The following is an 18,187-nucleotide window of genomic DNA, read 5'->3' on the forward strand; positions in this document are numbered from 1 at the left end:
CTATATAAGAATGTTTACCTCTTCATTCTTGGAGACCAAAATGTGTATGATGGTTTGGAACATGGACTTGAAATTTGGCAGATTGGCCAAGGGTCTCTCGGCTCCTAGAGTCAGAAATTCCTTTGGCTAACCCCCCATGAAAATCAATCCAGAAAAGCTACAGCACTGACATTTGCGTGTGCACAGTAGTACTTAACATGTTTGCTCCTGAAATGCCTAATTATTCAGCCTACGCTGTGGACTTCCCCCCCTGCTGTGCCTCCAGACAGATGTCACACAGACAAAATGAGTCATTCTCGTCTTCCTGCTACTGTTGCATTTCTCCCATCAAAATACTCTTTGGACTAGGAGAATTTGCACTGGTCTGGGAACCAGAAGACCATATGTTTGTCTTGCCTCCTCTGCTGATTGATAATAAAATCTGTGCACATTGCAACCCTTGCAGCTTCATTGCTATTCTGGAAGGGAGACAAGTCCCACCATTTTACAGAATGATTAACAGTCACTTGTGGCAGATGTGAGAATAGAACCCAGAGACCAAATTTCCCACTTCTGTTCCAGCCCCTTTATGCTGCCTGAGCATTGCAAAAGGGGTGGAATCTGGCTGCAGCTACCAAGTTGATAATTCCTTCATCAGACGGTAACTGTGTTAATGATCCTGGCTTCTACACCAGAACTTTCCCTCTGCACCCCAGTGTAGAAGCAATGAAAGGGGAAATGGGAGAAGGTGGAGCAGCAGATTTCTGCTCATGTTGTGCCAATAGACAACTAGTGTATGGTCTCTTAACTATCATAGCTAGTTGTCCATAAGTTACAACTGCGTGGGGGTTAATATAAACTGTGGGGAGAGGGATAGCTCAGTGGTTTGAGCATCGGCCTGCTAAACCCAGGGTTGTGAGTTCAATCCTTGAGGTGGCCATTTAGGGATCTGGGGCAAAAATTGGGGATTGGTCCTGCTTTGAGCAGAGGGTTGGACTAGATGACCTCCTGAAGTCCCTTCCAACCCTGATATTCTGTGAATATAAATTTATGTTGGAGCTGGAGCAGCTTGAGAATTGGAGCGATAACCAGTCACACATTACCGCTTAGAAAGAACCTGCCAAGTGTATATCTAGGTATATTGTCTGTAAAAAGAGCTATTCCTGCGTATGTAACCACAGTTTCATTATTGTTCCTTTTTAGTGGCTGGCCCAAAGATCACTACTGCTGCCAGCAAATAGAGTTGGCAGTTAGTCTTTTAATTCAATTAGTAGAGGTTTTCATGGAAATTAGTGACAACGGGGAATGTTCTGATCATGTAGTATGACCTTCTGCATTAATGTGGGCTACAGACCCTCACCCAATTTCTGAATCAAGCCTGTAACTTCTGACTGAGCTAATTTCAAAGCTACATCTATACTACAAGCTAGGGGTGTGATTCCCTGCTTGCGTACGCATACTCAACTCGCTCTCATCTGAGCTCGCGTGCAAAAAACATAGCAGCGCAGCAGCGGCATGCACAGTGGCAGTGATGGTACGAGCTAGCTGCCCCAGTAGGTACCCACGGGGTTCAGACTGGTTTGTGCTTGGTGCGGCTAGCCTGTGCCACCACGGCCGCTGACTGTGCTACTGTGGTGATGCTGCTATTTTTAGTGTGCTAGCTCAGATGAGAGCGAGCAGGAAGTATGTGTACATGAGCTGGAAATCATACTCACAGCCTATAATGTAGACACAGCCCGTCTGAATTTGTCTGGTTTAAACTTCTAACCATTGGATCTCGTTCTACCTTTTTCTGCTCTTAATATCTTCTCTATGTAGGTACCTAGGCTCCGCCTAATCTTCTCTTAGATAAACTAAATACGTTGAGCTTCAGCCTTGTACTATAAGATGTGTTTTCAAGGCCTGAAATTATTGTAGCTCTTTTCTGAAACCGTTCCGATTTTTCAACCTCTTCTTTTGAAGTGGATTTGCCAGCAGTGGACACAATATTCTGGTAACTGTTTTGCTAAAGCTGTATGCAGAAGTAGTATCACCTCTCCACTCTTACTTGGTAGTCACCTGTTTATGCATCCAATGATTACTTTAGCCCAACTGTGCTCTGAGAGGTGAGAGTCGATTGTTTATTTGCCATGATCTCAAAGTCTCTTTGTTTCAATACGTCCAGAATACAGTACACCATCTTGTAACACGTGTTCTTTGTTCCAAGAGTAGTCAGAAAGGAGTTACACAATAACAAAAGGAAACAAATATGCACTCAGCATAAAATCAATAGGTTGAGAACAAAATTAACCAAAACACCGAAAAGATGTGAAGAGAAGAAAATCTTTAATTGCCTACACAGCAATGCTAGAGGCCTGGGTAATAAACAAGAGGAATTGTAATTGCTTATTTATGAGCAAAAATTTGACTTAGTTGGTATTATTGAAACCTGGTGGGATGATTCCCATGATTGGAATGTTAAAATCAATGGTTATAACCTATTTAGGAAGGATTGAATGAGCAAAAGGAGAAGGTTATCAAAAGTGACAGCCTGTTCCATCTCATTGATAGTGTAGAAGAAAATGTCTGGAATGCTTATGGATCAGTGTCCTAACAGATAATGTACAAGATGGGGTATTAGTTGTTGTCTGCTACAGAGCATGAAATCACACTACTGGATAGTATGACCAGCTCCTAAAGCACCTATCTATAATCTGTGATGGTGGGGAAGTTTAGTGATCATAGGGTGAGGAAGACTTCAATCTGAATGACATATGCTAGAGGTCTCGTGCTGGCAGTCCTAAAACATCCTTAGAATTTCTAAGTACTAGCAATAACAATTTCCTAACAAAGTGTTGCATACAGCATGGGGGAAGTCTTTATTTAGAGCTTGTCTTGACCTGAGGAATTGATCAGAGAACTGAAAATTAGTGATAGTTTATGTAGATGTGATCATGACTTTATCACATTTGGTATGTGTGAACAGAATAAAGTCCAAACCTGTAATATATATACTTGATGCTTTGAAAGGGCCAGTTTCACAGTGCTTAAAATAATTGAGCCAGATCAGATGGGAGGAAGAATTTAAACTGAAAAATGTGAATGATAATTGAGAATTGTTTAAGAATGTTTTACTAGATGCCCCAAAAGCCACAATTGAGAGAAATCCATGCAGCTTTAAAAAACAAAAAACACATAGTGGCTTAGAGAGGAAGTGAAGGCAGCTTATATGGAAGAAATGGGAAATTGATAGCTTCTGGTTTATAGTCATTACTAGGAATTTGTATTTTAATGAGGAGGTAGACTGTAAGGAAATCAGAACTGATGGAATTGAAAAAAAAAACAGAATCTGTTCAGGTTAAAATCACCGGGGGGGGGGGGGGAAGAGATAACAAAGGCTCCATTGGGATAGCACTTGGGGTCTGCTATAGACCTCCAGGATCTGATTTGCATATGGTTAGAGACCTGTTTAATATTTTAAATGAAATGAATACTTCTGAGAATTGTGTGATTGTTGGAGACTTTAATTTCCCATGTATAGACTGGAGGACAAATGCTATTAATAATGGTAGGTCCCAGATATTCCTGGATTTGGTAGCTGACGGATTTCTTCAGCAAATAGGCACCAGCCAACAAGAAGTGATTCCCTTTTAGATTTAGTACTCGTAAGTAGCGAGGACCTCATAGAAAAACTGGTTGTAGAGGAAAGGCTTGGTTTGAGTGAACATGAGCTAATTCAGTTTAAACTAAATGGGAGGAGAAACAAAAATAGGTCTGCAACTAGGGTCTTTGATTTCAAAAGGGCAAACTTTAAAAAATTAAGGGAATTTGTTAGGGAAGTGGACTGGACTGAAGAACTGAAGGATCTGAATGTAGAGGAGACTTGGAATTACTTAAATCAAAGTTGCAGAAGCTGTCTGATGCCTGCATCACAAGCAAAGGGGAAAATGTGCAGGGAAGAGTTGCAGACCAAGCTGGATGAGCAAGCATCTCAAACTGCTTATTAAGAGAAAGCAGAACGCCTACAGGAAATGGAAGATGGGAAGGATGAGCGCGGTGTAAGCTACCTCTTGGAGGTTAGAAAGTGTAGGGGGAAAGTGAGAACTCCCAAAAGCCAAAGAGAGCTTAAAGTTGCAAAGGAAACTAAAACCAATAGTAAATTATCTATAGCCATATAAATAAAGAGAAAACAAAGAAAGAAGAAGTGGGGCCACTAAGCATTGAAGATGGTTGGAGGATAAAGATAATCTAGGCATGGCCCAACTCCTAAATGAATACTTTGCCTCAGTTTTTAATAATGGTAGTAAGGACCTTAGGGGTAGTGTAAGAGTGGCTAATAGAAATAAGAATAGGGAAGTAGAAATTATCACAGCTGAGTTGGAAGTCAAACTCAAACAGCTTAATGAGACCAAATCGAGGACTCAGATAATCTCCATCCAAGAATATTAAAGGAACTGGCACTGCTATGGCACTCATCAGCATAGTGTCAATGCTTCACAGATAGCAATAAAATTATCTTCACAACCACCCCTGTGAGCTGCGCAGGTCTGTATGCCCATTTTACATATGGAGAATTAAGGCACAGAGGAATCAAGTATAATTGACAAAATATCCACTAATTTGGGGTGCCCCCACTTGAGACACCTATGGCCTGATTTTTAGTAGTACTTAGCATTTTTCTAACACTTTATATATTCAAGGCACAGTTCCTACTGAATTCAGTTGCAGTTATGAGGCTCTGGACTTTTGCAAATCTGATTTCATGTGTCTCAAATTGGGCACCCAGAAAATGAGGAATTCTCAAATAGTGGCCAACTGTGACAGATTTTGGTTTGTGACTTGCTCAACATCACATAAAAATTCTGGCGGAGATAGAATGTGAGTATGTTATTAATAACAACAAGAATTAAACTCTTTAGAACAGGAACAGTTTCCGTTGTGTTTATGTAGTGCTTAGCACAGTATGGGTTGGTCCATGACTGAGGCTTCTAAGTACTATAATAATAATAATAGATAATAAAGGTTGCATGGGCAACCTTAATTCTAGCATGTGTTAACTCTTGAATGCTTGACTCTGCAACCTTAATTCTGTTTTAATGTAGTTTTTGTGTGTGTAATTTTTGAGCAGTTAAACAAAGCAAAAATGAATAAATTTAAAAGGTTTCCACCTGAATATCTCCCATTTACTGCATGGGTCATCTGTAGGTTTGGGATCTATAGATCTCCACCATGGACCATTGCCATTTGAGGTAGTGAACCAGCTACTAGCAGGGGATGACTAGTATCAGTTTTCAGTGGGATTCACAGATATTTGATGTGAGAGGAATGTTGAGACTTGGAAATCCTGGGTTGAATTCCATGTGATGCAGGGAAGTGTTCTCTAGTGCAGTGGTCTCCAAAGTGGGGTGCGCAGGACTATCCTTGGGGGTGCGCAGCAGGAGGAGTGCTGCCGAAGGAACGCCGCCAGCACGGAGGCAGCAGAGCTCCTGGATCTTTGATTCTTTGGCTGCACGCTCTTCTTTTTTTTTTTTTTTGCTGCCCCAGAGCTGTAGTATGAAAGGTTGTCTCTCTCACCAGCAAAATCATAGAATCAGAGGATTAGAAGGGACCACGAGGTACCAACAGAAATTGGGCCAGTAGAAGATGTTACTCACCCACCTTGTCTCAAAGATATTTTTTGTAATTTGCCATTCTTCAACTGGCCAAAGAGGTCTCACTCTTCTAACAGTGGAGCACACTGTCCTTACTGCATTTCCCAGACGTTGCTATCCCAAGAAACCAAAGATCTGTGAGATGAATCCTCATGGTGGTTCTGACACTATATTGGATGTAAAGGAACAGTGGGTGATATGTCATAGAGGGACATAGGGAGGTTTTTTGCGGGGAGGAGTGTCTTTTTGGCACATAATAGTTTCTTAGCATTGATATTATAACAATTCTTCAAAAACTGCTAGAGAAACAATGGGAGGCGTTCTTCTGATTTTTTAACATGTTAATGTATTTATAGCTTGATTTTTTCCAAAGACTGTGATCATCCCTCCCAGTGATGTCAGTTGTACCTCTATAAGGTCAGCACCTTTGATAATCAGGCCACTTGTTGTTAGTCAACCATTTAAAAAGTCAAAACTATTAAAATATGTAATTCCTGAGTCAAAATTGGGTATTGCTGAACATATGCAAGATCTTGTAAATGCAGTTTACACTTCGCAACACAAAAAATGGATGAATTAGCAATAGGATTATATGCTGCTGTAAGAACTTGACATTACTGACATGTAATGGGAAGTATGCCAAGAAATCAACACTGTCTGCATGAAGGAGTTAATAGAACTAAAATGTAAGCATGAGGAGACATGAAAGAACAGCATGTGACATTGTATGTGAATTAAATTAACCTTTCACTTAACACATTTGGGAGCAAGATTAATGTCTTGTGTCTGAACAATATTTAACAATAGTGACAAGTCTTCCCTTTCAAACATCTTAGTGCTGTCACTATCATTATTCAGTGATGATATTTACTTTTTCCTTGCACCCCATGCCCTTATCATGTATTCTAGTGGCAATTTATGGAGATTCATGTCTGCAACTCACTTTGTATCAAGCTGAGAATGTACCCTTAGATTTGTATTAAGATTATTTTGTCCTTCTGCATATCTAATTACCTGCATGATTAACTAAGTCGACTATACTAAACAATTACTTTGGCTATCTGAAAATTTAAATTAATCTTAATGTCATACTATCACATGGCACTGATGCATCTTGCTTTTGTAAGCATATGTTTCAAGCGATAATGAGCAATATTAAGGTTGGTACTCTCGCCTCTTAAAAATCTTTAAAATTATAGAGGAAAAAATTAATATAATTGAACTTCTTAAGTCAAGGTCAAAGGCTTCTCCAAAGATGTTTTCCTATTGTACTTTTTCCAAGTTCTATCAGTGGAGGTAAGGGTCTTGGGAATTTCTAAAGTAGAATCAGATTTTTAAACTGCATAATTCAGATGACATTGTTAGATATAAATCAGCATAGATATAAAGATCCAAAAGGGATCTACTGTGCACTCTCAGTTCTTGAAGAACAACAAATTATTTTTTTACAAATGACAAGTCACATGCTGGATATTCATATAAGTTATTGGTTTTGTGTGTCTTTTTTTTTTGTTTCAGAGGAACAGCCGTGTTAGTCTGTATTCGCTAAAAGAAAAGGAGTACTTGTGGCACCTTAGAGACTAACCAATTTATTTGAGCATGAGCTTTCGTGAGCCACAGCTCACTTCATCAGATGTTTACCGTGGAAACTGCAGCAGACTTTATATACACACAGAAATCATGAAACAATACCTCCTCCCACCCCACTGTCCTGCTGGTAATAGCTTATCTAAAGTGATCAACAGGTGGGCCATTTCCAGCACAAATCCAGGTTTTCTCACCCTCCACCCCCCCACACAAATTCACTCTCCTGCTGGTGCTAGCCCATCCAAAGTGACAACTCTTTACATAATCAAGTCGGGCTATTTCCTGCATAGATCAAGGTTTTATCACATCCCCCCCACCCCCATACACACACAAACTCACTCTCCTGCTGGTAATAGCTCATCTAAACTGACCACTCTCCAGGTTTAAATCCAAGTTAAACCAGAACATCTGGGGGGGGGGGGGGGAGGAAAAAACAAGAGGAAACAGGCTACCTTGCATAATGACTTAGCCACTCCCAGTCTCTATTTAAGCCTAAATTAATAGTATCCAATTTGCAAATGAATTCCAATTCAGCAGTTTCTCGCTGGAGTCTGGATTTGAAGTTTTTTTGTTTTAAGATAGCGACTTTCATGTCTGTGATTGCGTGACCAGAGAGATTGAAGTGTTCTCCGACTGGTTTATGAATGTTATAATTCTTGACATCTGATTTGTGTCCATTTATTCTTTTACGTAGAGACTGTCCAGTTTGACCAATGTACATGGCAGAGGGGCATTGCTGGCACATGATGGCATATATCACATTGGTGGATGTGCAGGTGAACGAGCCTCTGATAGTGTGGCTGATGTTATTAGGCCCTGTGATGGTGTCCCCTGAATAGATATGTGGGCACAATTGGCAACGGGCTTTGTTGCAAGGATAAGTTCCTGGGTTAGTGGTTCTGTTGTGTGGTATGTGGTTGTTGGTGAGTATTTGCTTCAGGTTGCGGGGCTGTCTGTAGGCAAGGACTGGCCTGTCTCCCAAGACTTGTGAGAGTGTTGGGTCATCCTTTAGGATAGGTTGTAGATCCTTAATAATGCGTTGGAGGGGTTTTAGTTGGGGGCTGAAGGTGACCGCTAGTGGCGTTCTGTTATTTTCTTTGTTAGGCCTGTCCTGTAGTAGGTAACTTCTGGGAACTCTTCTGGCTCTATCAATCTGTTTCTTTACTTCTGCAGGTGGGTATTGTAGTTGTAAGAAAGCTTGACAGAGATCTTGTAGGTGTTTGTCTCTGTCTGAGGGGTTGGAGCAAATGCGGTTGTATCGCAGAGCTTGGCTGTAGACGATGGATCGTGTGGTGTGGTCAGGGTGAAAGCTGGAGGCATGCAGGTAGGAATAGCGGTCAGTAGGTTTCCGGTATAGGGTGGTGTTTATGTGGCCATTGTTTATTAGCACTGTAGTGTCCAGGAAGTGGATCTCTTGTGTGGACTGGACCAGGCTGAGGTTGGTGGTGGGATGGAAATTGTTGAAATCATGGTGGAATTCCTCAAGGGCTTCTTTTCCATGGGTCCAGATGATGAAGATGTCATCAATATAGCGCAAGTAGAGTAGGGGCTTTAGGGGATGAGAGCTGAGGAAGCGTTGTTCTAAATCAGCCATAAAAATGTTGGCATACTGTGGGGCCATGCGGGTACCCATAGCAGTGCCGCTGATCTGAAGGTATACATTGTCCCCAAATGTGAAATAGTTATGGGTAAGGACAAAGTCACAAAGTTCAGCCACCAGGTTAGCCGTGACATTATCGGGGATAGTGTTCTTGACGGCCTGTAGTCCATCTTTGTGTGGAATGTTGGTGTAGAGGGCTTCTACATCCATAGTAGCCAGGATGGTGTTATCAGGAAGATCACCGATGGATTGAAGTTTCCTCAGGAAGTCAGTGGTGTCTCGAAGGTAGCTGGGAGTGCTGGTAGCGTAGGGCCTGAGGAGGGAGTCTACATAGCCAGACAATCCTGCTGTCAGGGTGCCAATGCCTGAGATGATGGGGCGCCCAGGATTTCCAGGTTTATGGATCTTGGGTAGTAGATAGAATATCCCAGGTCGGGGTTCCAGGGGTGTGTCTGTGCGGATTTGATCTTGTGCTTTTTCAGGAAGTTTCTTGAGCAAATGCTGTAGTTGCTTTTGGTAACTCTCAGTGGGATCATAGGGTAATGGCTTGTAGAAACTCGTGTTGGAGAGCTGCCGAGCAGCCTCTTGTTCATATTCCGACCTATTCATGATGACAACAGCACCTCCTTTGTCAGCCTTTTTGATTATGATGTCAGAGTTGTTTCTGAGGCTGTGGATGGCATTGCGTTCCGCATGGCTGAGGTTATGGGGCAAGTGATGCTGCTTTTCCACAATTTCAGCCCGTGCACGACGGCGGAAGCACTCTATGTAGAAGTCCAGTCTGCTGTTTCGACCTTCAGGAGGAGTCCATCTAGAATCCCTCTTTCTGTAGTGTTGGCAGGGAGACCTCTGTGGATTAGTATGTTGTTCAGAGGTATTTTGGAAATATTCCTTGAGACGGAGACGTCGAAAATAGGATTCTAGGTCACCACAGAACTGTATCATGTTCGTGGGGGTGGAGGGGCAGAAGGAGAGGCCCCGAGATAGAACAGCTGCTTCTGCTGGGCTGAGAGTATAGTTGGATAGGTTAACAATATTGCTAGGTGGGGTGAGGGAACCATTGCTGTGGCCCCTTGTAGCATGTAGTAGTTTAGAAAGTTTAGTGTCTTTTTTCTTTTGTAGAGAAGCAAAGTGTGCGTTGTAAATGGCTTGTCTAGTTTTAGTAAAATCCAGCCACGAGGAAGTTTGTGTGGAAGGTTGGTTCTTTATGAGAGTATCCATTTTTGAGAGCTCATTCTTAATCTTTCCCTGTTTGCTGTAGAGGATCTTGATCAGGTGATTCCGCAGTTTCTTTGAGAGCGTGAGGCACAAGCTGTCAGCATAGTCTGTGTGGTATGTAGATTGTAATGGATTTTTGACCTTCAGTCCTTTTGGTACGATGTCCATCTGTTTGCATTTGGAAAGGAAGATGATGTCTGTCTGTATCTGTACAAGTTTCTTCATGCAGTTGATAGATTTCCACTCCATACGGCTAAATGCAGTGCCTTGCATAATGACAGGTTTCAGAGGAACAGCCGTGTTAGTCTGTATTCGCAAAAAGAAATGTGTGTGTGTGTCTTTCTTTTTTTCTTAAAGAGCTGAAATAAACATACAAGGAAAGTTGAGCATTTTTGGTTTTAATGAACTGTGCTATTCCGGGGAATCTGTTCAGAGCAGTGAATTTACATACATTTGAGATCTTGATTTTAATTCTAGCACTTCGAGAAACTAACACTATCTGCAGCTTGCAGAAACTCATCATGAACACACACACAGCAACTCAGCTGTGAAGGTGCAGTAGTAAAATTCACAACTATTATGTAGAATGTAGGTGGTGGACAATAAAGGCTAAAACATCCTTAAAACTTAATTAACAACACTTTACACATTCATTTATAACAGTTATCAGCATTCATCCTTTTGTATTCTAAATGTATCCTGTCTAGTCTTTCTCTGCACTTTGGAAAGTAAAGTTAATGAAATGAAATTAGTTGTCCAAAAGGAGCTAATTGCCTGCTTCACCTATAGCTGAAACTTTCCAGTGTTTAAGTCTTGTTTTCAAATTCAGTTACTCAATTTCCTTAAAGAAACGGTGATTATTTAACTGTAGTCACTTATCTATTTAGAAAACTCCACAGATAGCAATAGTATAAAAAATTGCAATTTTTTTTAAAACTGGAAATGTCTATGGAAAATAATGATCTGGGAGAACTAGTGCAGTCCAATTGTGATCCTGTTTTCTTACTATATTTGACAGTCTGTTAAGCAGATTGGCAAATTCCCTAATTAATCAATTATGGGGGAGTGAAGGACGGATCTAAGTATAGAACTCCTTTTTCTCTTATTGTTTGACTTGCACAGGTTCTGGCAATATCTTCGTCAAAATCCTCAAATTGCTTTTCTAGAATTGTCTGAATTTAAAAAGTGTTCTTTGGGATTAGTGGATGAATGTAAATGTTCCAAAGACCAATTATATTTAATCTTAGATATTGAACGTTACATTTTGATGAACCCAGACTTCAAGTTCGTTAGACAGGTGAAGAGTTCTTAGTATCTATTTGATTTCTGTTTTGTACTGGAGAAAGATTTAGTTGTTTTAACACATTATTCTTTGATAACAGGTAAGTAATCCAAAAGAGTCTGCAGTATACTACATATATTACACACAGTAGAGTTTTATGAAACTGAGCTCTGGACAGCAGAAACACTTGATATTTTTGTCACAAAAACTATACATTTGAGTAGAAAAGTCTATCACAGTAAATAGGGATTATCCAGTACTAAGAATAAATCATTTTGACAGTTGAAAATTTTGTTAAGCAAGTGAGAAAAAGTAAAGTGCAGTAATATGCTTTATATATGTCTGAATTTTAACTTTAAAGAGACATTCGCAGTTTTTAGAAATCATACTGTAAAAAAAAAAATTACCTACCTTACAAATAACACCTTACATAAATACAACTTAAAAATGCATGCTACTTTTCACTATATATGCCATTTATTTCTGGTTACTACAGTATTTATTTGCAAATACTACAGAGAGTGCTTAACTGCTACTTCCACTGGAATTACTTTTTTCTTGTAAATAATTCTGTTAAATTTTTATAAAAGCACCAAACCTAAACTTTAAGCTAGGTTTGAGTTGTCCCTTTAATTTCTGATTTTGTTAAAAGTGAAGTTTTTCTACACTTAAAATGAATGCATTTATTTGTGACTTGTTACATTTTTTCTTATAGTGGAGTTCTTGTGGAGTCATACAACAGAGAGCATGTGTGTAGGATATATGTCAGCACAGGATGGCAAAGCAAAGGTAAGCCATAAGGAATAGGTTGTGACCTAAAAACTTCTACAATGACTTTAATTTTATTTTGAAGTCATGCGAAATAACTCAGTGTTGAAATATTATTTTAAAAGCGACATAATATAAGATTCAGTTTACTCGATTATCTGCAACCTTGCCACTGGTGGAGTGCTTTCTGCTCCTTGGCCAGGCTAGTGACCAATACTGTTAACACAAAACAGTGTTTTGTGGATCAGACTTCTATAAAGGTCTGCAAAGAAAAGTTGTAATAATGAATTAAGGAAAAAGAAAGCTATGCATTCGTTATGAATGAGTGCATATTTTAGCATTCTGTCTGGACTTGAGTGTTCAAATCAGCTATCTCACTGGTAGTTTGCCACTCTTGGTCATTTTGATAGTGCTTTTCATTGGTGATGTGCCCTGTGTTCATTTGATATTTTAGATTTGTGTAGCTAATGTTTAAACCCTTCCTACTTCCCTTTATAGGGGGTTACTAACAACTCTGACTTTTACATTTTTGTATTTTTAAAGCCTTGCGTATTTATATTATGATAAATCTCTTATCATTTAATTAAACTGTTTATCTGATCTTGATCCTGGCAATATAGATTGAAAACATGAATCAAAAGAAATTTACTGCTACATGTTGAAAGGAAGAGTGAAGCAGAATAGGAACTCTTCTGCTTTTAGATAAGTTAAGTAAATGGATGCTGTTTGATTATTTTTTTTAAGCATTCTAATGAGAATGAGACTTTAGACTATACTCTAGTACATAGTGTTGGGTATCTAGACATCAAGTGCATTGAATTTCCTCTTTTCACCATTTAAGGTGATCATTATTTATAGCTTCCATAGATGTGCTTGGTGCCTGACAGTTGCATAGGAAAAACACCTTTCGCAGAAGTGGTTATGTAAAGGCAAGGTCTACGGCAGTTTTATACAGATTTAGCTGTTTTGATTGGGGTGTGATATTTTTAAGGAAACAGCTATACTGAAAACTGCTAGTGTGGGTGCAGTTTATAGAGGTGCCTTATATCAGTATAGCTTGTTGCCATTCACTTACAGGAGTAGCTATGCCAGTACAACTGTATTAATCCTAGGTGGATTGTACTATTTTAACTATACTGGTGTAGTTAGATGTTACAGTTTTTGTGTGATAACAAGCCCTTAGGCAGATAATAGATGTAAAAATTGAAATACCCCATGACAGGTTGGAAATGGGAGGAGCGGGTATAACACAAAAAATCCAAGCTTATTCCTAGGATCCTTTATCATAAAGAATTCAGATCAGCTTGGCAGTTTCTTGGATTTTTAATGTAAGATTTTGGTTTTGCCCACATAATTGGGTATGAGACGGTGACGGTGAGAACATAGCGTAGTTGAGTGTAGCGATGGAAAGTGAAACAAAAGAAAGGGATATGCCATATAGGAGTGATGTGCCATGGATGAGGACAAGGCGAGCTGTTTTCAGGCATGGGGCGGTTATGGGGAGAAGACTGGAGTTGTGAGTGAGAGGCAAATGGGGCATTCTGGAGAGAAGTGTGGGCAGAGCATACAGTGTGAAAAGGAAAGCAGAAGAAGGTGAGATGCAGGCAGGAACAGAGCTGCGTAGAATTTGAACATGAGGATGAGTACAAATTGATGTGGAAACAAAACTGGAGAAGGAACTTGGTGAGAGAGGGCAGATCAGTTTTACAGCTAGAGAGATGAGATGATTTGATGAGAGCCCAGATACTTTGGGAGAAAGTTAGAGAGATGACCCCAGTAACTGTGAGCCTGAGTGATCAGGGGTGTAGTTCAGTTATCAGCAGTGTTTAAGGGGGGGAGGAGAGGGTTCAGAAAGACGTTTGCTTTTTGCTGTGGTTAATTAGTGAGATGTCAAGGAGGACAATTTCTCCCTTCTATGCAGTCCTGTATTTCTGTCTGAGGTAGATTTACAAGTAATTATCACAAATGTGGTATTTGAAACCATGGGAGTAGATGAGCTCATCTGAGGAATAAGTATGTAGAGAGAAACAAAGAGAAGGATACCAACAGAGGCTATGTCTACACTATGACCCAGGGGTGGGATTCCCCTGCCAGGTACACATACTCCTGCTAGCTCGCATTGAGCTCGTGCAAGTATAATTAGCAGTGTAGTCACCGCAGCACTAGCAGTGAGGGCATGGCTGAGCTGTGCCGAACCCAAGCCCACGTGAACCGATGAGAGCTACAATGAGTAAGTGTACACGAGCAAGAGAATCACATCCCTTCGCTTGTAATGTAGACAATAACCTGAGGGAAAAGGAGGAAAAGCAGCTGGTTACAGAGATGCTGACACAGAAGCCAATGGTGCATGCTTTTCTATGGCACATGTACAGCTTATTTCCTTGGATAATCAACTGGAGAGAAATGTAGTGTCACTGAGTTCTTATTTATTTTAGTTGTTTTTTTTTTAAAGAATCTAGTTTCTCAAACTCAAGTTAGTGAAGCTAGAACAAGCCCAGCTGCAGATGTTCCAGAATCAGCAGTTGTGAATGTATAAACCTGCTTCATTCTTTATATTTTTGATCCTGAAATATAGTCATTAAAAGAAGTGAAATGTTAAATTATATTAGAAATAAAAGCTGATTTTGTTTACACAATAAGGCTCCTGGAGCTGGTGTGCGGAAATGTTTGTTCCTAGCTAGTGGTAGCCTACTGAAGTCTTTAGTATTTCATATGAAATCTGGTTAGTAATGAGCACCAGCAATACAGTGCCATACCCAGAGACGTTTTCCTACTCGCAGTTGCATCGTTTGACATCTGGTGTACATTGTTTTCATATTGCTGGTAAATTCTCCAGCTGGTAATCTTGATTGGGCTGACAGACACAGCTGCTTCTCTCGGTTCACTTTTAAATTATGTTTTTGACCTTCATTGAAGAAAGTTAATCCCTCTCCGTTTCTTCCTCCTTTGAGCCTGTGGCTGCAAATGCTTTCCAGAGAAAAACCACAAATGCCTTGGCTGCCGACTTCTATTGATCAAAAAATAATCTTCTGTCATAAAGGCTGGAATTTTGTTGTATTGCAAGTAAGGCTAAGTCATAGAAGGAAAGCCAGGCTTGAAATAGAACACAGTGTATTGCAAATAATTTTTTTTCTTTAAAAGAGTAAATATTTGGCAAACTTAACATTACCTGGCTGCTGTGAAAAAATAATGGTATTAGTGACATAAAGGTACAGGATAGCCATGTATAAAACTCCAGAAGCAAAATGGTCAAGCAGGTAGCATAAAATTGACTTGCTTCCCTGTTTATCCAAGTTTTTTTGCAGCCTTCACTCGTCCTGGGCTAAAGTCTATTCTGAAGTCAAGTGGTTCACATCATGACCAGTTAATGATTGAGGAATTCACAGGCAGTGCTGTTAATGATTGAGGAATTCACAGGCAGTGCACATCAATGCAGCAAGTCCATTGGTAGCAACATTTTGTAAAATGATAAGTTATTAAGAGTTGTAAAAGGAACACACTAATATTAAAATCATAATTATGTATATATTTATAGAATAATAGGTTAAGGGTCTCTTCTAGTCTTAGATCATTTAGTCTGACTTCCTGTGTGTCATAGACATTTCAATGTCACATAGCTACCCTGTATTGAACCCAAAAACATTTGTGTTTGGTTCATGCTTACCTTTCAGCAAGACATCCAGTCTTGATTTGAAGAGATGGAGAATCCCCTCTTCCTTTGGTTATTTTTTCCAATAGTTAATCTCCCTCACTGTTAAAAAATTGTGCCTAATTTCTAACTTGAATTTATCTGGCTTCAGATTCCAGCCAGTGATTCTTGTTATGCCTTTCACCACTTGATTGAAGAGCCCTTTAGTGCTCCGTATTTTCTCCCAGGGAAAGTACTTATACATTGTAATCAAGTCACCTCTCAATATTTTGGTAAACTAAACACTTTGAGTTCTAAGTCTCTCAATGTACAGCCTCAAATCACTTGTGTGGCTATTCTGTGTAACCCCTCCAATTTGTCAACATCCTTTTGAAAATGTGAACACCAGAATTGTTGACAGTAGTCTAGTATGATGGCATGTCTACACTTAAAATGTTGCTGCAGTGCAGCTATAGCCCTTCAGTGAAGATACTGCCTACGCTGATAGCAGGGCCTCTCCTATTGGCATAGGTATTCCATCTCCCTGAGAGGCAGTAGCTAGGTCAACTGGAGAATTCTCCAGTTGACCTAACAGTGGCTACACTTGGGGTTAGGTCAGTTTTACTCTGTCACTTAGGGGTGTGGATGTTTCACACCCTTGAGCAATGTAGTATACCAATCTAATTTCCTAGTGTAGAACAGGCCTCAGTCTCACAAGTGCTCTCTACAGAGGTAAAATCATCTTCCTGCTCCTCTTCACTGCTTCCCTATTGATACATCCATGCATCTCATTAGCCCTTTTTGCCACAGCATCCCACTGGGAGCTCATGTTCAGTTGTCTGTCCACTATGACCCCTAAATCCTTCTCAGAGTTGCTGCTTTCAGGATATAGTCCTCCATACTTTAGGTATGTCCTGCATTCTGTCTTTCTAGATGTATACATTTGCATTTGTCTGTATTCAGTTGCATTTTGTTTTAATGGGCCCAGCTCACCAACCAATCTAAGTCATTCAATATCACTGCCCTGTCTTCGTCGTTATTTACAACTCCACCAATCTTTGTGTTAACCACATATGTTATTGGCAGTGATTTTATGTTTACTTTCTGATTTCTGATAAAAAATGTTGAATCATGTCAGGCCTGGTACCCATCCCAGTGGAACCCAACAAGAAACATCTCCATTAGATGATGATCCCCCATCGATAACTATGTCGTGAGATCTCTGAGCCAGTTTTTAATCCATTTAACATTTGTTTTCATATTGTATATTGCTATTATTTTTATCAGAATGCTGTGTAGTAAGTCAAGTCAAATGCCTAGCAAAAGCCTTAAGGGTATTACATCTATGTAGTTATCTTAATGAACCAAACTTATAATTTCATTAAAGAATGAAATCAGATTTGTTTGACAAGACCTATTTTCAATAAAACCATATTGACTTCCATTAATTATATTCCTATACTTTTAGTTTTTATTAATTGAAGTCCATATCAGCTTTTCCGTTATTTTACCCAGGATTGATGTTGGGCAAGTTATCCTAGGTCATCTACTTGCCCTTTTTGAATATTGGCACAACATTTAATTTTCTGGAATTTCCCCAGTATTCCAAGATTTATTAAAAATTTAGCAACACGTTAGAGATCTCCTCAGCCAATTCTTATAGGAATCTTGGGTGCAAGTTAACCAGGCCTACTGATTTTTAAATGTTTATCCCTAGTAGATGCTATTTAACGTCCTTCTTAGTTACCAATGGAGTGGAAAATACTTAATTCTCCTCGTTTTATATGAGTAAATCATCCTACTTCTTTACAAATACAGAACAGAATTATTTACTGAACAATTTTCCCTTTATTTGCATCATTAACAATTTTACCATCTCCATGTAGTAATGGCTTCATACCACTGCTAGGATCTCTTGTTCGAAGTATACTTAAAAATTCTTCTTTACCCTTAGTTCTCCCAGCCATGATTTTTTTTCCTGATGTCTTTAGCTTCCCTTATCGATTTTGTACACTTTTCTGATTTATATGGAGTGCTGTTTATTTTCCCTGTCTTCCATTTACTTTATATATACGAATTGCTGTCTTCACTTTGCCACCGAACTAGGATGGGCTTTTAGCCTAAGTTTTTTTCCTCCTTGATTGTGGACTTTTGGCCATCTAATAAACTTTTCATAAAGGAGTCCCAATTTTCATTCATATTTTTCAGTCTAAACTTTTCTTCCCAGTCAATTTAGTTCAAGATTTTTCTCACTTTGGGAAATAAACCCTTTTGAAGTGCCAACTATTTTGGTACTGTTCTGTGCCCATATGGAATGTAATCAAGTCATGATCACTGGTCCTGAGGCCATCACCAACTTCAGTCAAGCAATAAATTAATCTTTATATGTCATTATGAGATCCAAAGTAGTTACTTCATGTTGGGGGCACTACTGCTTGTGTTAGAATATTATCTTCTTTAATTTTTAGAAAAGCGTTTTTGTAACTCAAGTTAGA

The 18,187-nt window shown here is 39.5% G+C and overlaps 1 protein-coding gene across 9 annotated transcripts in view; it reads left to right on the forward strand.

Moving 5' to 3' along the window:
- The window catches only part of TASP1 (taspase 1), a 166,159-nt gene that overhangs the window by 128,902 nt on the left and 19,070 nt on the right, over window positions 1-18,187 (forward strand). For all 9 annotated transcript variants that reach the window (XM_048842611.2, XM_048842616.2, XM_048842619.2 and 6 more), the window contains one exon: window positions 12,012-12,085. In XM_048842611.2, coding sequence (XP_048698568.1) covers window positions 12,012-12,085 — 74 coding nt within the window. The remainder of the gene's footprint in view (window positions 1-12,011; window positions 12,086-18,187) is intronic.

This window comes from Caretta caretta, chromosome 3, assembly GCF_965140235.1.
Source record: "Caretta caretta isolate rCarCar2 chromosome 3, rCarCar1.hap1, whole genome shotgun sequence".
NCBI classification, from domain to species: Eukaryota; Metazoa; Chordata; order Testudines; family Cheloniidae; genus Caretta; species Caretta caretta.